The sequence below is a fragment of the Amborella trichopoda genome, chromosome 10 (assembly GCF_054954075.1).
Source record: "Amborella trichopoda isolate Santa Cruz 75 chromosome 10, AtrichopodaSantaCruz75HAP2 v2.0, whole genome shotgun sequence".
In the NCBI taxonomy this organism is placed as follows: Eukaryota; Viridiplantae; Streptophyta; class Magnoliopsida; order Amborellales; family Amborellaceae; genus Amborella; species Amborella trichopoda.
This window is the reverse complement of record NC_142345.1, coordinates 33,763,632-33,785,598: the sequence shown is the minus strand read 5'-3', so window position 1 is coordinate 33,785,598 and position 21,967 is coordinate 33,763,632. Positions and strand designations below refer to the sequence as shown.

The 21,967-nt window shown below is 36.5% G+C and overlaps 1 protein-coding gene across 2 annotated transcripts; it reads right to left on the bottom strand.

Moving 5' to 3' along the window:
- Window positions 1-3,900: 3,900 nt before the first annotated feature.
- LOC18446661 (glycerophosphodiester phosphodiesterase GDPDL3) lies at window positions 3,901-21,471 on the bottom strand. 2 transcript variants are annotated; one of them, XM_006856772.4, is made up of 9 exons: window positions 20,991-21,471; window positions 19,684-19,980; window positions 19,036-19,148; window positions 18,262-18,763; window positions 16,942-16,980; window positions 16,509-16,790; window positions 11,949-12,091; window positions 5,364-5,847; window positions 3,901-4,492 (listed from the first exon to the last, which is right to left on the bottom strand). In XM_006856772.4, the coding sequence occupies exons 1-9, from the start codon at window positions 21,109-21,111 to the stop codon at window positions 4,182-4,184; spliced, it is 2,292 nt and encodes a 763-aa protein (XP_006856834.1). In that variant the 5' UTR covers window positions 21,112-21,471; the 3' UTR covers window positions 3,901-4,181. The 2 variants fall into 2 exon arrangements, with proteins under 2 accessions (XP_006856834.1, XP_088705619.1); XM_088849493.1 differs by lacking the exon at window positions 5,364-5,847.
- Window positions 21,472-21,967: the final 496 nt, after the last annotated feature.

The window sequence follows — 21,967 nt, the reverse complement described above, 5'->3', positions numbered from 1 at the left end:
AATACCAATGTGTGAAGGGAACCAAGGAACTATCACCCATTACGATACAACATAAACCTTCGTATAAAATAACATCAACAAGCATACCTGAATCATCGACTACATGATTTGTAGCTCTGATGTTCACAATCCATCCTGCCTCAGAGGGTGTGGTGAGTGACATAGACCCAAGGGAATGAGTCAAAGCATTAAGGTTGTGTTGAGAGCAATATCGAGATTACCGATGGGTGACATGGTTTATACAACCAAAGCTTTGACAAAATTCAGCACCAGTTCTATTGACCTGCAAAGGGTGGTGGACCACCTTGGGCACCACTGAGATTGCCATAACCGTGTCCTCTTCCTCTTCCATGACTTCGTCCTCTTCCGTTTCCTCTAGCCATTTGAGAGGATACATAGAAAACCTCACGTGTGGGTCCTGATGCAGTGGATGAGTCATTATTTCCTATAGGTGAAAGATCGAACAACAACTATTTTCAAGAAGGAGATGACAAAGAGCTGTATATGATGGTAGAAGTGGTTAGGCCATAATTGAAGTGACAAATATTTTGTATTCGTCACCAAACCCGCGTAAAACATAGCAAACATTTTCTTTGTCACCGATACTGTATGATTGCCAATTGAACAAAGAGAAATTTCATTTTTGTTCAAATAATCTTGAACAAATTGTAACCACGTGTTTGAAGCTCGGTATGAAGGTGCATCAGTCGTACCTCAAATTGTTGTGCATAGGAATCATGAAGGGTAGACCACATATATTTGATAGTGGAGATGTCAAGTACTTGGGCTAGAATTTTAAGTGACAACATAGAATTGATTTACGTATGATGAATTTATTACGAGCACATTTTCATGTTCTGGGTTAGGAGAATCATTTTCGAAGAGAAACTTAGGAGGGTTGTGGTGCAGATCTATCAAGATGTCCCATAATTCCCTTGCCTCTAGCAATATGAATAATTTGGCCTTTACAGTAGAAAATTATCATTGCAGAGTTTGATAGTGACAAGTTGGCGAAGAAGGTTTGGAAAATGAAAAGAATAAATTATTTTGAAGGAAATATAAAAAGAAAGATGATTAAGAGTTTATTATTATTTTTTTATAACTTCTTTTAATTTTTTTGCAGGGTACGATTTGTTTCTTTTTTTAGAGAGAAAGGAAGATATGATCTCAGAGATTGAAAGGTAGACGTCAATGTAGAACTTTAGGTTAGTGAGAGAGAGAGATAGAGAGGGCGCGATCTGTTTTTTTTTCTTTTTTTTCTTTTTTTCCGCGGGGGGGGGGGGGGGGGTGGGGGGTGGGGGTAATGAAAGAGGACGTGGTAAGTTAGAGAGAGAGAGAAGAGCTTTGAGTTTAAGTGAGAAGAGTAAACAAGGCAAGACGATATCTTTTTGTAGGGTGCCTTTTTGGCTTTTTTAGGTAAGGTAAAAAATAGCCTTTTAGATTAAGAAAAAGAAAGAAAGATAAAGAAAAAGAAAGAAAGGGTACAATGCCTCTTCTCTTTATTTTTGGTTTTCTAGGGGGAAAGAAATCAAGGAGTGGATAACTTGTATTGTTGTAGCGACATAGAGATGATGACTTACCGGTAAAAGCCTTTAAGAGAGGTGGAGGGAGTCGTGGGAGACTAGAGTATCCGCATTGATACCATGAAGAAATTTAGAGGATAAGGTATTTGTGTAAAACTCTCCACACTCATAATGAAGGTTGTGGGTTCTATTTATAATAAATGTGTATACAATATATTTGGTAAAAATATTTGATTGACCCAATCAACAATTATGTTATATCGATCTTTACAAATATGGAAAGATTATGTTCTGGATCTTTCTAGATCATTTGTAATGAGACGGAACTTGAAATATCCATTAAAATTGCTACTTTCACGAAAATTATACTAAAGTATTATAATTAGAGTAATGATACTATAAGACCCTCCCACACCAATGTGAGTAGGACCTCAAAGGATCACCCTTAAATTTTGGCAAAAATCTCTAAAAAACCCATTCACCCAAGTCTTATACCTATGTCATAATTTTTTTAGAGATCTATGTCAAAATTTAATGGTGATCATTTAAGGTCCTACTCACATGCGTGTGGGTGTGGGAAGGTCTCATAGTATCATTACTCTAATTATAATACTTTAGCATAATATTCGTGAAAGTAACAATTTTAATGGATATTTCAAGTTTCATCTCATAATGGTGATCCTTTGAAGTCCTACTCACATGGATGTAGGAGGGTCACATAGTGTCATTTCTCATTCCTAATACATATAATTATTTTTCATATTTTATACTTTTATTTTTATAAATATAATTTTTTTTATGGCAAAAGTTTGTATAGAGCTGAGTCTCTAAACAATCAAATTAGACCTACCTCAAAAATTTCAATTTCATTGGAAGAAGTTTTGATTACCAAATATCCTTCAATTGATCATCTCGACATCATGATGCATGTACATGAGAAAAAAATAGATTTCAAGTTTTGGAAATAGTGCATCTTGTAGCACGCTTTTGGACCATCAATTTTCAAGATTTTCAAGTTGTCATAGATCTGCTCAATCTATGCTATTTTTGAAGCTTCAAATTTTATAATTAAAGATGTAAGGCTATCACAAAAATTTCCAATATTGAAATCACTTTTCTTGACACTATTTGAAGATAGGTTCCAATTTGATTGTTCAGAGCCTCGGCTCTATAAAAATTTATTAGTGAAAATTTCTCTTTATCTCCTAATTTTAACTACCATGTCTCATGAGATCTAAAAAAAATGTCTCCATCTTTTCTATCTTACAACCCCCTAGACCCCTTTCACCATAAAGTTTTTACCCAAACAAACACTAAAATGACACCCTATTCAAACTCCATCTCTCTCTAAAACTCCATCTTTCTCTCTTCGCTTCTCGGTGAGTTTACCAGCCAAGGGGTTTAACTTGAGCTCGAACACGAGTACACCTTCTAATGTGTGAGAAGGAGATAGAGTTTTAGAGAAAGATGGAGTTTGGGTTTTAGAAAGAGATAGAATTTCGAATTTTAGAGAGATGGAATTTTGAAAGAGAGACGATGTGCAAGAGAGAGATAGAGTTTGGATTTTACAGAGAGATGGAGTTTTGAAAGAGAGACGATGATGTGAGAGAGATGGAATTTTAGAGAGAGATAATTATTTCATAAGTTGTAGAGATAATAATACATGGTCAAAAAGATTAAAAGGGTTAGAAAACATAAAAGATGAAATCATCTTGCTTACCAGTAATATTTTCAATTACTAAGTTTGATGAGATATAAAAATTAAAAATAAGGGATAATAAGATATTTTTCCTTTTTATTATTATGATCCGTTTAGCCAACCCCAATTAATTTTGAAAAAAGTTTTGACGATGATGATCTATTTATATTAAATGAAAAAAAAACATATATGCCCCTCTCATCATCATTATCATCATCAAAGCTTTATCCCAATATATAACCGCCACTTTATAACTATAAAATTTCAAATCCTAAGTCAATAGAAAGCCCATAGTCCATTAAGTTAAAAGAAAAGAGTGTTTACCCCCCATGTACCTTTTTCATGATGTACATTGCAAACATTTATCCCCTTTTTTTCCAACCCCAAATAAAACAACCCCCCCCAACTCTTCACCGGTGAATCCCTATATGCCTCCTTCCCTCCCTCCCTCCATTCAACCAACCTCATGCAAACCACGACCTTTTTTTATTTTAATTTTTCAATTACCATAACTTCTGGTTTTTTTACTTCTATTATTGAGTTTTCTCCCACGTACACGTTTAGTTAAAAGAAACCTATAATTAAGAAAGCAAGGAGGTTTGACAATACCCTGTTAAATGTTCCGCTAGTAGAAACCAGTAATGACGTAGAAAAATATAACTTCCATCCCTCAACAAATATATGAAGAGTCATTGACTTCCATCCCTCAACAAATATATGAAGAGTCATTGAATAGTTTCATGTCATCATCCACCAAATATAAACAGAAAAAATTTAGAAGGGAAACCCATGTCGCCAAAAAATGCTACATCAGATGCTTACAATAGAAAAATAGAAAGAGAGAGAAGGGGACCGGGGGAGGGAGGATTGGACCCCAAAATGAAAAAAAAATAAACGCCCCGCATGTGAAGGCATGCAAAAAACATAAAAGAAACATACACTGTTCAAACCCCCAACCACTAGCCGAGAAAAACCAGACTGGTGGACCAAAGCAATAATAGGAAGGCTAGAGAGAGGAGGGTACCACAAGCCCTCATTTGTCCATTATTAGCTGGTGACGAGCCTGGTGCTGAACCCGTTCCTGGGCTTGATGAAGGGACCTTGGCTGCAACTGGGGGCAGAGGGGGCTCAACCACGTCGGGCACTTTGAGAAGTGGGGCGGGAGCATCAGCTGGTGGCAAGGCACTGGGGTCAGCCACTTGTAATAGGCCACGGGGTACAATGAGAGGAACGTTGTATTTGGACTTCGATGCATTGTAGCAAGTGTTCCCTGTGATAACAAAGACAAAACAAGCAGTTACTAGGGATTTCCATGCATAATAACTCATACATGAACATGTAATGCAAACAACGACACTACAAGATGATGCAATGATCATTCTCAGATAAATTGCAGTATTCTATGTGTGTGTGTGTGGGAGAGTGAGAGACTTCAATATGCTGCAGTAACCCTCTCTTAGATGATTGCCAACACTCTCCCTCATTGAGAGATTCTAGAGCAACTAAGTCACGATGAATGTGGGATAACCAAGGTTTAAGTGAAATTGAATTTGATATAAACACAACAGCCCATTTCAATAGAGAGAAGCAAGTGAAAGGTAGAAGGATAACAATGTTCTTCCAACTGCAATTGGAGAGTGTTGGTTCCAAAAGACAGAATCTTTAAACTCAAATCACAAACCATCAATCATCAAAAAGGCAACACTGGGGGGGGGGGGGGGAGGAAGTTGCACGGATATAAGTACAAGTCCGCATGTTGATCTATAGCATGAAACAGGAAGATTTCTTAAACTCTGAGAGTTAACCATTGAAATCTAAGGATTAGGAGTTGGGCTTAATTGATTAAGGTTTGTATCATCCAACATATGACCCAAGATCAAATTCTACAACTAAATTACCACCACCACCCCAACCCAAGTTTCCTTCACTGTTGAACCTAGATTTCGGCGGCCACATGTCAGTGTGTCCAGTCTAAAAATACTAGACACCATATCTATGGAATTGATGTACAATGGACCCCCTTAATCATCCTCCTTTTCATAAGAAGTTTCCATTTTTCCGAAGTATTTGACTGTTTTGCAATCTTTAATGAAATAAAATGCTCTCATCTAGGCTAGGCAAAGATAAAGCAAGCAACTTACTCATGTATGATCTCGCAGTTCTGGGAAATTCAGTGATGAGCCCATCCACGTTAACTCCTTGGACATAATTATGTATTTCCACCGTTGGGTCGGCGAAGAAGTCAAAAGCCAAAAATGTGAATTCATTTCGCAACACAAATACATATACATCAAGATTATTCAAGTGCAATGTTTTCACAACGTTAGTGGAAGCCTCAATAAAAGAGCCATGAAAAGAGAATAAGGAACTCCTTCTGACTGCCACTGCATCTGCAAACCCCTTAAGGTCATCAATTGCCATATTTTGGACCCCACTGATTGCATTCTCAACCTCATATACAATCTTATACTTTGTTTTTTGCTTGAAAGCAGTTAGAACCGAGCTATCAGTGGATTGGATCATTACTTGCTGTCTCATCTGGTTATCATAACCAGCATCATGTAAAGCAGTGATAACAGTGTCAATGACTCCAAGGCCTCTTTTCTCTGCTAGGTAGGCTGCATACTGTGCAATAAGAATGGAAAGGACAACAGTAAGGTGAAATGTATGGGGTATGAGAGATATCCACTTCATAAACATGAATTAACTATGGTTATTGGGTTATAATGTTGTAATAACGATGACATTTGAGTCTTTTAGGAGCCCATTTCCCTTGAAAATCAAGAAACGTCTGTTTCCCAGTTTAGCATATGTTTATTAATATCATAGTCTGAAAAGCTTGGTTCAGCCCCATGAGGTGCACGAGAGTTTTTTTTTTTTTTTTGAGGTTCGACTCTCAGCTTGCCAACCAAAAGAGTAATCTATAGTTTTAGTCATAAAATTGATCATCTTGAAGCTAGTTAAAAACATATAAGCAACTTTAAACATTTAAGAGCCATTCATTTCAAGTAGTGTTGTAGGGAAGTAAATTTCATGCTCTAGAATGGTAAAAGCCCCAAATCTTCAATACAAGAAGCATGAGAAGAGCGAAATTTGTGCCAGGCATTACTTTCGCTCTATAAATGCGAAATGGTCTTAACTTGCAAATAACTCAAAATGAATTGACTAGGCTGACTAAATTACTTAAAACATTGTCTATTAAAAAAAAAACAAAGGCGATAAAAAGGAATATCAGAAACATAAAGAAGACAAGTAATCAAAGATAGGAGAGTTATATCAATCGTTCAACAAGAACTAGCATGAGTAACAACTACTTATAACCTACAAATAATCACAACTAACAACTATTAAATCCAAGTCACTTGAAATTTGGAGCACCTATTCTTTAAAAATAGAAGCATCTAATAAGAGTATCAAAAAAATAATTCACAAAAAATAAATTGAACAAAATACCCCTGAAATTTTCAAGGATATTTTGATCAATTTATTTTGTTAATATCTTTATTAGGTGAGCCATGATGAGAATAGTGGATGCCCCAAATTTCATGACTTAGATTTATAGAAAAAACAATAAAATTACATTACGAAATGTAGTCATGACCGTCAGATCGACCCAAATTCAATCTGGGCCATTGGGCTTACACTATCAGCCCATGGGCTGACATGATCTTTTCCCATATATAGATATATATATATATATATGGAAGAAGCTACAAAACGCCTATAGGCGAAAATGAACAGTGATTTCGCCTACCATCATCACCATCCAAACTTCACCGTACGGCCACAATTGTCCAATAGTGTTTCAATTTTCATTTTTGTTTTACTAATCAGTATGATCTGAATTTTGGAGCATGTATACATCTTTATGAGGCGCACCTAATAAAAATATGAAAAAAATAATTCGTAAAATATAAATTGCCAAAAATACCCATGTAAATTTTTGGGGTATTTTGGTCAATTGATATTTTACGAATTATTTTTTTATATTTTTAATAGATGCGCCTCACAAAGATGTACCCACGCTCCAAATTTCAAATAATTTGGATTTGTAAAAAGAAAATGAAAATTGAAACGCTACTGGACAACTGTGACCGTGCGATAAAATTTGGATGGTGATGAGGGTAGGCGAAATCACTGTTCATTTTCGCCTATAAACGTTGGGAAGAGTTTTCGCCTATAGGATTAGCTAACTAGCTCATATGAACATATGAGTCTAACGGCCCAAATTGAATCTGGGCCCATCTGACGATCACGGATGTCCGATAGTGCTTGAATTTATTTTTTTTTTTGCTACAGATCCAAATCACTTGAAATTTTAGGTATATATATATATATATATATATATATATATATATGGGAAAAGATGGGATTAGCCCACTAGCTCATATGAACATATGAGCCCAACGGCCCAGATTGAATCTGGGCCGATCTGACGATCACTGATGTCCGGTAGTGTTTGAATTTTAGTTTTTTTTCTATAAATCCAAATCACTTGAAATTTTTAAGTGTGTGTTCTTCTCATCAAGGCACACCTAATAAAAATATTAAAAAATTATTCGTAAAGAACAAAATGACCAAAATACCCCCGAAATATTTCGGAGGTATTTTGGTCAATTTATTTCATATAAAATATTTTTTTGATATTTTTTGAAGATTCACCTATTTTTGATGAACACACACCTAAACTTTCAAGTTATTTGGATTTGTAGAAAAATAAATAAAATTCAAACACTACGGACATCTGTGATCGTCAGATCGGCCCATATTCAATCTGGGAAGTTGGGCTCATATGTTCATATGAGCTAGTGGACTAATCTCATCTTTTCCCATATATATATATATATATATATATATATATATATATATATATATATATATATATATATATATATATATATATATATATATATGAAAGGCCATACCCTCAGTGAGGCCATAAGTCCCCATATATTTTCAGACTACTTCCAACCACATCCTGTTGGGCCTACCCCTTGCCTATATATATATATATATATATATATATATATATGACATTAACTTTTCCATTACCCGTCCCAAGCCCAAGTCATAGATTTTCTACATTTCTTGAACAAAATGGTATCATTCAACATCTTTCCTGTTTGCACACCTCTAAACAAAATGGTTTGGCAGACATAAAGCATCATCACCTTGTTGAAATTAGCTTGAATATGCTTTCTTGAAGTTCACTTCCCCAAAATTTTGGGTTTGCACTTTGCAGTGCTACATATATCATATACAGGCTGCCAACACTTATTCTTAGCATGCGATCTCCATATGAGGTGTTGTTTTATGACAAACTTGATTATGATAGCTTTTTTGTGATTGGCTTGGCTTGATGGCCAAACTTAATGCCTTGCAATAATCAGCAGCAACCTCGAAGTGTGAAATCCATTTTTTTGGGATGGTACAATATGCATAAAGGTTATTAGTATCTAGATGTTTCGTCTGGTCGGGTGCATATTTCTCACAATGTGGTGATTGATGAACAATGCTTTCCCTACCTCAAGTTGGTCTCCCAGCATATTTTGCTTACAAATGAGCCACATGATAACTGTTTTATCATTCCCTATTCCAGCTCAACACTATACCGTCATCAACATCACCTACTCCTCCTCTGGATCAACCTATTTCACCTTCTTCAGACCAAACTCCCCACTTAATCCCTTACAGCCCCCTCCTTTAGACGCACCACCCCGAATGGTTGCTCAGGCCACCTATCCTGCTCCATCTAATTCACCTGGATCCTTGCCTCCCACCAATGTTCACCCCATGGTGCAAACCAAAGCTTTATTCCACCTGCTCTCATCCAAATTCTCTTTGTTTTCCTGCATTTGCTTCTCAAAGTGGTATCTCCAAGCGCACATCTTTCTCCCAGGCTGTTAAAGGACCCAATTGGTGAGTGGCAATGGCAGAAGAATTTGATGCTTTATTAAATAACAAAACTTGGACATTGGTTCCTTACCGACCATCCATGAATGTCATTAGTTGCAAGTGGGTGTACAAGGTAAAACAAATGTCTGATGGTTCAGTTGAGTGCTTCAAAGCTCGGTTAGATGCTTGGGTTTTCAATCAAAACATGGTAGTGACTTTGTGAAATGTTTAGCCTCATCGCCAAGCCATTGACTATCTGTATTATCCCACTCTTGTTGTTCACTTCTCATAGGAAATGCATCAATTTGATGTTAAAAATGCATTTCTCCATGGAATTTTGTATACTGAGGTCAATATGCAGCAACCATCAAGTTTTCAGAATACCAATCACCCAATCCATGTGAACAAGCTATGAAAGGTTATGAGGTCAAGCAAGCAGCATGGGCTTCAGTTTGCCTATAGTGGGGCAGACAACTCCATGTTTGTGTGTCATTATTAGAGGACTGTCCTCATTCTACTTCTACATGTGGATGATATCACTCGTACAAGAAACTCTTCTACTGCCCTACATGACTGCATTTTGCTCCTTCGGCATCAGTTTGGAATCGAAGATTTGGGGACCTGGAATTATTTTCTGGGAATTGAGGATGTTCATACTTCTTCTGAGCTCCATCTCACTCAAAATAAGTACAATGTCAACCAATTACACAAGACCAATATGCTTCATACTTCTTCGGAGCTTCATCTCACTCAAAATAAGTACAATGTCAACCAATTACACAAGACCAATATGCTTTAATCTAAGCCACTTAGTACTCTGGCAGCCTTGGTGTATAAGTTGTCGATTCATGAAGGTGATCCATTGCCTGATCCTACATATTATTATATTGGGAGTCTTCAATATTTGACTATTGCTAGACCTGATATTTCCTTTCCAATCAACCAGGAGCGCCAATTCATGCATCAACTCCTATAGTCCATTTGGTTAGTGTCAAGAGGATCCTTCACTGTCTCAAAGGAACTTTGGGCTATGGGTTTGTATTTTTTTGTCATGACCATCTTCTTCTTACTGCCTTTTCTAATGCTAACGGGGCTGGGCATTTGGATTCTTTTCATTCCACTGCAGGTTTCACTGTTTTCTTATGTGGTAATTGGATCGCTTGGAGTCCTAAGAAACAATTTTTAATACCCAGTCTAATGTCTTTTTTTTTTTTTGGGACAAGGTTACATAGGAATGGAACTTCAGACGTTGGGCTATGAAAGCCTAGCCTTTACCGTCTTGACCCAAGCCCGTTTCCTTTACCCAGTCTAATGTTGAGTCTCCGAATATCGAGCTTTGGCTGCCATGGTTGCCAAGTCACTATGGGTCACATATCTTCTTCGTGAACTTGCAGCATACATTCTGCAGCCTCTTCTGCTTTACAACAGGTGCAACTTAAATAGCCGTAAACCCCGCTTTTCAGGCTTGCACCAGGCATATGGAGATTATTTTTCATTTTTCTCACAAAAGAGTTGCCCCTGGGGAATTTCAAAGTTCTATACATTATCAGCCAGGATCTACTATCTAATATTTTCACAGAAGGATTGCCTTACCAACACTTTCACTGGTTGCAGTCTAAAACTGCTTGAGCATTCCACAGCCCCGATCAGTTTGCAAGGGGATGTTAAGAGGATACATGGGATTGTATTTTGTATAGACAGTATATCTTTGAGATCATATCTTTGACCTATCATTCTGTTCTAATCTTGCAATATTGTAATCTATCTATTCTTGTAGAGGATGATGATAACCAAATACTTGATTGGAACATCAAGAATTCTTAACCAAAATATTGATGTACAAAAAGAGTACAAACTTCGAAGATTTTGTTTTGAGGTTAGAAGTTGACACAAGAGGTTCTTTAGGTAGAAGGAAAATGTGGTAACAAATATAAAAGTTCTAACAAGATGCATTAAGCACGGCTAATTAACCTGGCCAATCATCTATTATAGAGCGGGCCTGTCATCCACAAAGTTGCCAATTGTACAAGATGTCAGATACAGCAATAGTGTATTTAGATCCAGGAAGTAATGGAGACAGTCTAGGTAAAGCCAACGTGTTAAATTATTTGGACCCATAATTACAGCTTCAGTTTGGAGCCCTTCTTTTAGTCTGTTGTTTTTCATATGCCTAATCACATTTATAGTCCAGGGAAACATGCATTTATTTTTGGTATGTCTCAGTAGCCACAACTGGTAACAATACAAAAGGGCTACATCTGTCTCCTACCATGAGTAAATTATTGCGCTACTACATCCATGAAATCAGTGTGTATAATAAATTCCGGTTGAAAAGTTAGAATGATTCACCTTGAAAACTTGGAATTCAGAGAGATGAGATGGATTTTCGTTCATACAGTCCCTGTAAACATGATATCAAAGAAATAGAAATTCTTCCCCAAATGCTCCTATTCTATAAAGCAAATAAACTTAATATCGAATTTGCTCATAGCAAGCCAACTTGGGCAAGTCCACATCATCTCAACTGAATCAGAAAACACTGGTTGTGTTAAATTTAACATTTTATTTATTATATTACTTGCAGTCGTGTCTTGCAGTAGTGCTTCTTTGATGAAGTACTATACACCTTCAATACTTTTTGGACGCCAACACTCATGTAGGTGTCAGAAACTGACACATGTTGGTGTCCATTAAACAGTGATGGGGGGTCACAAAAGATAACCTACAATTAATCAAAGATCATTTTCATGGTACTAGCAGCAAAGCAGATAACTTATAACATGTAAACAGTGCATATATTGTGATTCTGTATAACGGTGTAAACAGCGCACCTCTATACGTATCAATATTCCTGAAATAGAGTTCTCCTTTCCAAATGTCAGAAAGTCAGAAAGTGTCATGAATTTCCCCTGATTTACATATGCCGGATTTCGTATCAAACCGTTTCCTCTAGATGCTGGGCTTTGTATTACCGCTGTAACAAACATTAAAAATAATGATAAGATGCTTTCAGCAAATAGAATTTTCAGCAACTAAAAGGAAATCTTATTAAAATTTGTTTTGATGATTATAGAGTTGTTGAGACCTTTTCAATGTCAATTTATCATTCTAAAAGAGACAGCAATACCTTCATAATGAGGTGAACAGCCAAGATAAATCAAAGGGAGCAATAAATCCAGAACTGTTAAAGATGAATCCAACATGGACAAGCTATTCAAAAGACAAAGTTCAAAAAAAAAAACAGGCAAACATTATAACAATCATTTCATTCTCTCACTTAAAAAAAGAAAAAAATAGAAAAAAAGAGTCTCCTTCTACATTAGAGAGAACTTTACATGTGGCGCCACCCCATATGTAACGCCTATTCCAAGCTGTCTAATCTGGATGGAAGCCCGGATAGCTTTAGTCACAATCGCACGCCAAAGAATACTTTATTTTGGGTGTGGTATAAGGCTGAGGCCCAAACAATCAAAGTAAGGCGCACCTTGAAATGGTATCGGAAGATGCTATTTCAGTACTGGAAATCTTTGCGATCATTCGAAAATTTATTTCCATCTCTAATTATAAAAATTAAATGCTTCAAAAATAGTATAGATCAAGCAGATCTATGAATACTTAATAATATGGAAAATTGACGGTCCAGAAAATGCATTACAAGATACACTATTTCCAAGATTTGAAATCCATTTTTTCTCATGTTCATATATCTTGAGGTTGAGATGATCAATTTCAGGGTTTTTGGGCATCGAAGCAACCTCTTTCAGTGAATTTTCGAGCTGTGCCTTAATTTGATTGTTTAGGGCCTCACCCTTATATAAACATTGTCCTTTTATTTTGAATTGTTTTTCTACACATCGGTTTTGCATAAAATTTGGGGCACCCCTCACCTTATTAGGGTGCGCCTTGCTAAACCGATAATATAAATATAAATATAAAAAATAAAAAAATAAAAAAATAAATATATATATATATATATATATATATATATATATGACTAAAAATGACCAAAAGACCCCTTGTGAAACACCCGCAAATTTTAGGAAATGGTTCATAAAATAACAAATAAAAATAAAATAAAATACTCCAAGCCATTCGATCAAGATCAAAGGCTCAAAAACTAACTTGCAACATTACACTTGAGGTTATCCCAACTGCTCATTCAAAATTGAACAACTAGGAAAAGGGACTGGATATACTTTATATCAACTTACATTTTAGAGATTCAGTGGGTACTATACATTGTGAATGTAAAGTTCAGCATTTTGACACAACTTTTCTTCCTTGCAAACGCCCTAGTTTTGGGAGGATGCAGAGTATCATCAAGCAATTCATCCTGCAAGTCGTTCTTTTGCTTTCTGTTTCGGCCAGTTTTCTTTGTTCCCTTTTATCTTGATAATTCAAATGCCTTCCCATATCTAAAACCCAAAAACACCGCCTCTTACATATTTTCTCTTCCTTGGGTCAACATTCCTGGGCATTCTCCTCCAAACCCCTACCATCTAAGGCTTTGTGCTTGTGCTCTACATATCTTTCCTTTTTTTCTTTTTTCTTGTTTTGCTTTTGGAGAAGATTCTTCAGCCTATCTTTTAAAATTTTTATTTAAGTAATTGACACTTTAGGTTTTACTTATAATGTATCAAGAGTACCATACAATCTGTTCCAAGTTCCAACACTATGGAAAGAGTGGTCATTTTATGGGCTTTTTTTTTGTGAATTTTTTTATGCGCTTTTGGTACTTTATGTCATTTGTATTTTATTCATGTTCCAACTCTTTTCAATAAACCAATGGTCATAACTAAAGATATAATATTTATCCTGCACTGTATGACAAAGGTGCGATAAATGAAGAAAGCACAAACTGCACAACCATTTCCTTGAAAAATGATTAAGAGTAACAAAAGGTTTTTTGCCTTCTATTAAAGCCGTGAAGCGCCAATCTTCAATAGGTATTAAAGAATAATAGAGGTAGCCCATCCACCCGAGATCATAACCAATCTCACTTTATCTCATTCAAGATCCTCTTTTTGTGAATCATTTCAACCTTCTATCGCTGCCACTAGGGTGTCTCACAGCTAAGCCAAAGGCTTAGTTGACACAGAGCATAGCCTATACTACTATTTCCTAACCAAAGAGAATGCATCTGCATTTCATTGCATTTTTGGCTATGCATGACAGTCCCTTCTGATGGTTGGTATACAACTCGTTTCCATTCTCCTTTGTGCACAATCCCATCATTTTTGGTGGTTAGTTTTCTTCTTGGAAAATGTTTACCTCACATCCCGGCTTGCCACCCTCTAAATCTTTGCACCTTTGCATGGTTTGGTTGTCGTATATGGAAGAATCAACCCAGTTTCAAGGTTTTTGATTCATTTTTCTAGAAAAATTCTCAGAACAAATGCTCTGAAACTGAATGGTGCTAACATTCCAATTTCTATGCATATTAACTGCAGACAGTGTGCATCCCTGGAAATCCATTTCCAAAATATTTTGATGGGTTGGGATTTATTGGGATATATCGATTATTCTAGTCCATATATCCTCTAACTGTTCTCAGTGGTTGCTACCACTCCAATTTCTATGCATGTTAACAGCAGGCAGAAACTGCACAATGTAGGGATTTCATTTTCAAAATATCACGATGAGTCAGGATATATTGGAATTTCTTGATTATTCTAGCCAATACATAATACCAAAATTTTGATCTAAATTCACAACTCTGTTGATGTCACATGTTGATTGGATTCTCTACGGCAAAAGATATGCAGAAGTTTGAGCAAGTTTATTTCCTAGGTGTGTGTGGGCATCATAAATTCAAAACTAATCAAAACATTTTAGTACCTTTGTTGTTATGGTTTGAAACCAAAACGATGGAACCAAAATAATCACCACAAATACTCAAGTTAGATTTAGGTGAATAAACCACCAATACTAGTACACTTGATGAGGTTGCACCTTGACATTAAGATTGTTTGGGCCTATTTACTATGAACCTACATTAAATGCAGCTCCCACAGATTTGTTTTTGGGTATTTCTGGTAGGATCGGACTTGAGATATAGTGATGCTAAACATCTGCTGCTAACCATTCAAGCCAAGCCCGATTCCGGCGGCTCCCACAGAATTAGTCATTCAGAAACTAAGATAATTGCTTTGGCAACCAAAATTATCTGACATGCCCCCCCCCCCCGGTAACCTTTTGTGAATTCCCAAAGAGAATTCACAGAGATGCAGTGTCATGCTTAGCATAAAGCACTGGAAATGCAACTATTCAAAGAATCGAATAACAAAAACTCAACCCATATCCTTGTAAAAATACATCTACTCTTGGTGGCTCCTCCTGTGCCAAGGAGAGTAAGGAATACCATGATCCATGTGTGTCTACATCCACCTCGTGCCTCTCAATTTACTCAAGTTAAAAGTTCTGGGTGATCCTCAAAAGTATACATCAACGATATTATCCACAAGTAAACTTTCTAAATCTAATGAAAGAATCCTCAGATCTATGGTTCCTCAGAGTAGTATTTCATCCTTATTTATATAAGAAATTCCAAACTGCAATGATGTAGAATGCACAATTAAGAAAATCTATAATGTTATCTCATGCTTTAAGATAACCTTCATATGTTCAAATGCTACACTAATAAAAGTAACACACATTACAGTATTACACATTCAAAACATATTCATATGAAACGAATAAATGATTCATGGGGTTCAGGAAGCTTTTCGTAAAGTGCTTAAAGGTGAAAAAAGCATCGTACTTCAACTTCGTTTGTGTTTGTGATAGTGGGAAAAGTAGGCCACCCACTATTGGTTGCCTGACTTGTTCAAGTTCTAGAAAGTCGCATAATTTTAACACATGCAGTCACGAATTTGAAACTTTGAGAGTCAGATCCTACATGTTGACATTAATGGGTATACTGGGTTAATGGAACCACTTTCCCCACCTAACATCCAAGGCCATTTTTCGTAGATCTAAATATGACATTGTTGTACTAAAATAATAGCTTGAAAAGGTAAACTACAACAAATTTTAAATGACTTATTATTACTGTTTTCGTTTACTATTTCTAAGGAATGCTTTTGAAAAAAATTTGAAATTTCTCAAAATCTTAACCGACTTCCATCTCAACTTTGACTTTTCAAATCATGTGATACGGATCTCAAACAAGTCCAAAATTTTTTTAAGTTTTCTAGTACATGATTGCCCCGATCTAATTGATATTACTAACTCTTACAGGAGGATTCAAATTAACAATGTTAAGGTTCGTAACCTCACCCACCCTAAAACTAAAGCTGTAGTCACATCAAGGTCTACTTTCACAAAAAAAGTGAAAACTAGTAAGAAAGATTTTGAGCATAATATGCAAGATTTAGTGTCCTGCGACTTACGCTGTAAGCTTTGGATCTCTGCCCAACTTAGATCAAAAGAAAAGATACCAGCAGTCATCTGGATGTCAGTAATTGTGGTAGATCTATTGATAAAACTTGATGAAGCTGTTGTGTCTGCCTGAAGATCTATAGAACCAAGGCAGATGGGAGTCCCATCTTTTGTCATTTGGACATTGCAATCAATGACATCTGCACCATCTGATACAGCTTGGCGATAAGCAAGATCTGTACTGTCAGCATATATTCCACTTGCTCCATTATGTGAGATGACTAATGGCTTCCCTGCATCACAAATCAAGATCAATGCCCTTGTATCAAAATTAGGCCATTACACATTATATCTAGGGTTTTCAGTAACACACCGAAATACTTTCGAATTGCATAAAAATTCAACCAAAGAATCCAAAACAAATGCAAAAGAATAGGAAATTACCTTTGTCAGATGTATTGGGGTTCACATGGGAAAAACAACCTGCAGTAATGGCAAGAGTCATGGTCATGAAAGGTATCTAATTCTAAGAGGTCAAGATTTAAAGGGACATGTTAAAAGAAAAGCATACCATAAGAAACCTAAATACTAACCTAAAATCAATTTCCATAATCTTCTTATGAACCTAGGCGCTATCTTAATCAATGTAGATTACAGTTATCCTTTATTCTCCAAAATGTAAAGTACAGAAGTTACTGATAAAGTTGACACCTCGTAATTGCTTTACTACTCCATTATATTTGATAAGGTTCTCTGATTCTCTCCCAACTGCACATAATGATTTAACATAACATCCAAACACTTCCTTCAGGTGAAAATAGAAATACTAACTAGATGGGTAGCCCAAAGACAAAGACAAGTTTGTCCATGACTTAGATGCTGAAAGAATAAACTTCGAGCAAAACAACTTATTAGAATTATGATTAAACACAGATAGTAAAGTGATTTGTCAAAAGACTTCTGCCAACAAGAGAAAAAGAAAGCTATGTTGTTCATGACTTACCCATAAAATTAGGTCCTCTTTTAAAGAATCTGATTTCTCCATCTCGGCAGTTCTTAATATATCACATCATAATTTGTGAGAGTTGCTGATTAGCTGTGCACTTTTAAGTCCTATTTATATAGCTATCATTTCATATAGGAACCTTACTCATAACAAAGTTACATGTATCTGTGCCACCCTTGTTAGTAAAGAAAAAAAAAAAGCTCTGATAGGGGAGCAACTATCAAAACTGGTGGCAATTCAGGGTTTTAACCATCCCTATATACCAGTGGGGAGCAGTTTTATCTCTCTGCCCACCAACTCGAACATTGGCGATTTTGGAAGCCACAAGATGAGTTAACAATAGATCACAAGGATGAATGGTAGCAGTGATAAGCAGTCAGTACCAGGTTTTCAACCATATATCTTCATTTTCATGCTATATCTCATCATCATCAGGCACGCAGTAAAAAGAGAAGCTAAAACCCAATATTGGATCCTGAACAACTCAGGAATTTCCCAGTTCTCAAAACATAAAAAAAAAAGGTCATGTAGCTTTACTTAGGTATTTATATTCCAAATTACAAAAGACTGCACTAGAGCAATGCAAATTGAACTTTGCTCAAAATTCGGACCTCACGAGATACTGTGCATCATAAAACAGACTCAGTATAGGGCAAAGTGCAATTAAAGGAGTTTCAAACCCTAAAAGATAAAGAAAAAATGGAAGAAAAAATGGACAGCGTATAAAACCTGCGGTATGGAAGAACAGAAATGCTCACCTACTGCCTCCGATGCAGTCACTGGGAAGTCTGTCAAGACACCATCAACAGAGAATTCACCATTATCAATATAATTTAAACACTCAGCCAGTGGATCATAGCTATAGTTGTGGCTCAAAGGAACATCATTTGAAAAACCATATGCGTAAGCTTCCAACCCTTCCTTATGAGCATCCCTAACAACAGCAGAGTGAGGCTCAAGATAGTTATCAGAATTTGTGGGCCATATGTAATCCTTGGGTACTAGAATTCCAGAAGCAAATGTCTTCACAAACGTCAGATTCTTTAGAAGTGAACCATATGATTGGTTAGTTAGAGGCTCCACGGCATCTACTTCAAGAAAGCGAAATACCAATTTTGTCTTGCTTCCTTTAAATCTGGCCCCAATACTGCTAAGAAAAGCCACATCTGGTGATGAGATATAGTCAACAACCATCTGCCTCGAAACAGAGATCACATATGATCGCATGCTCAAATTGTGTTGTCTGAAGAATATATCATGCTGCCACAAATATTTCAAAAACAAAATTAGAGATATTTTCATAATTGAATATATTAGATAAATTTGATTAAAAATATCTCTAATTGGATAAAGAAAAAGATGTTTTCTTCAAACAACATTTGCCATAGTAGTCAGCAGAGTAGTCAGATCCCTGAAAACCAAAGTTTTAAGAAGACAAATACATTCTGTATGAGACTCTGAGAGGTCAACATTTATGTTGATAGGCAGATTGATAAAGTAACAGATAAATATTCTAATCCAGTACCCCTTACCTGTATATTCAACCAAAACCCAGGTGCCTGAGTCTGGGTGCCTACATATTCAACCGGAAGAATTGACCCAGTAGCATCAAATGCATTTGTTCGAGTAAAAATCCCTTGGATTACTGCCCAGAACAGAAACAAAGAAGAAAAAAGCTCATCATTTCAAGAGTTGGGGTTTTCTTAAAAACAAGGAACTTGAAGTTTCTCTATCCTGAATAATTACACAAGAAACTCATTCAAACAAGAATTTACATGCCCTCCATAATTGAGATTATATAGCAACCTAAATCGCAAGCCCCTTCTCCAAAAGAAATTTCCAAAACATGTAAAACTCAACAGAGATAGCCATTATTCATCCTTCATGGTATACGCTACACCAAGTTACATCCACTACTCGTTCCCATTGATGGATGGGTAGAGAATAACCGTACTTTGGCGAGTGTTCCATCGGGCCCCACTCCAGTAAATCACCATCCACTCATCAATAGGAATGGGTGGTAGATGCAGCCTTGGAGTAACATATACCAAAATCCACTGGACTGAGAAATAATTTGCCATGATACATTTCCATAATATGAGTGAGATCATATCCAAAGAAAACATTGAAGCTACTGGACCAGTCAATCATACTAGAACTTTTCAAGAAACCCAACTTACATGTCACATTGTTAACCAATTGCTCAATGGTAAAATCTATAGAAAACCACCCAGTGAGAATTTCACCATTGACAGTGTATGTCTTCTTCCCTGTTTGATAAATTTCCTGAATGTTTGTGCAATTGTCCAGTAAAAGGCTTGGCAGACAAACACCCTTGCCATCCTTTGTTAATTGCACATCACACCAAGAGATAGGACGGGGCAAGTTCAAACTATTTGGGAAATCGAAGGCGAAAGTACTCGAATCAGGGAAGAGACCAGAAAATCCACCCCTTGCAATCACTACTGGAGCATTGCCTACAACACATTAAAAAAAAAAAAAAACCAGTGGGTATTCTTATAATTTCAAATAAAAAAAAAAAATTAGATCCAATAATACATGCAACAGAGTGATGTACATAAGAAATATAACAATAATATCTGAACAGCAGAGAATTATCTACTCATATTTGGTAAAACAAGAAATCGTGGGCTGTCAATTTTATTATCCAAATTGCAGCAGCTTCAAAAATATCAGTAGCTAACTACGTACGTAAAGTGTGAAATTAACAAAAAAAAGAAGAAGAAGAAGCTGATGATAGGCATAGGAACTCCAAAAAATTGACAAAAACAGTATAACTTCCTTAAGAAAATACATAAAACTGTTTTTTCTTTTATATTGTTGGATCAAACTAAAAAGCATGATTGAGAAAGTAGATCAAAATAAACTGCAATAATGACTGAATGAGGAAAACTTATGGGATCGCTATTTGCTCCCATGGGTTTTCGCTATTCCCACCTAAAATATGGGTGGGAACACTAAAAACAACGGATAGTTATAATTTTCACCCACATACATGGATGAGTACAGCAAAAACATGGGTGAAAATAGCAGTCCAAAAACAGTAAAATGCAATCCACAAACAAGCATTCAAATCCCCCCAAAAATAGGGAAATAATAAGGAAAAAACACAGTTTATGTCCAAAAATAGTAAAATCAAGAGAAAAATGGAAGTAGGAGGCAGAAGATAAGCATAATGATCCTGGACATAGCCCAATTGAAAGGCCATGATAAATGATGAAATCAATATTTGATTTCATAGAAAAATAAAAAACAGTTATATAAACCAAAAGACAATGAGAATTCAAAACTTCTCAAATCCCTGAAATACTGAAATCCTTGAGAAATTAATGATAATGTACGAAGCTTAACAAAAAAATAAACAGTACCCACAGCACATCAGAAACAAAAAACTACTCAAAATCACTGGATCCCAAACCCCCCAAACCCAAATGGCGCAGACATTTGTAAAGAAGAAGCACAGTACCAGTAAGTGTTCGCCAAATACGCGTCGAATTCCTGGAGCTCGGAGGGCTCTGAGCAAGAGCAGCCATGGCGAGTTGCAGAGCGACAAGGAGCACTAGCAAGCGCCCCCATTGTATCTTCATCTTTCTGGGGCGTGAAAATGTACACCCAGAGAAAAAAAAAAAGGGTAATGGCACACTGGCAGAGAGAGAGAAAGCGCTTCAAATCCTCATTGAATGTTTGATGAGAGAAAGAGAGTTAGAAGGAGAACTGCAAATTCCCACTGCAACTGGTTTGATGGGAGAGAGAGTTAGAGGAAGAACTGCAAATTCCCAGTGAAAGTAGTGTGATGAGAGAGAAAGAGCTGCAAATCCCAAAATGGAGAGAGAGAGAAATGCAAACACCAGATTAGAGAGAGAGGACTCTCTGTAGTCTAGAGAGAGAGTGGTAGTGAGAGAGAATCCAGAGTTTAGAGAGAGGGGAAGGGTAGAGCTGCAACTCCCGAAAATGCAACTGGCATGGCGGGCCTCTTTTATGCGATGCGCGTCAGGTTATAACCGGCTGGTCCGGTCACTTCGTGGACGCATAGCCCGTTATCCGGTGGGTCCACGCCTTGTCCTCAGCAGAATACAGGCTGGTTATGACCGGCTAAACGTGGTCCTAGTCCGACAACTGGCCACGTGTCCTGCCTTATCAAAGCTAACAGTTGTCTATTATTAGAGAAAGACTTTATTTATTAACTCTTTGACTCGAGCACCTACGTTTCTATTATCTCCACCCATTTTATTCATTCCACCTAAATTATCAATTACCACACCTTTTTGCTTTATTTAACCGGTATGGGTGGATTAATGTGGCGAAGAATCCACCGTTAATGTTAACGATGAAAGGTGGATATTGTATGTGGAGAACATTTGTGGTGGATGTGTTAATACTGGTGTTTAAGAAAAGGATGAACCGGATTCGAACTGGTCCGGTCGGATCAGTAACTGGTGGAGC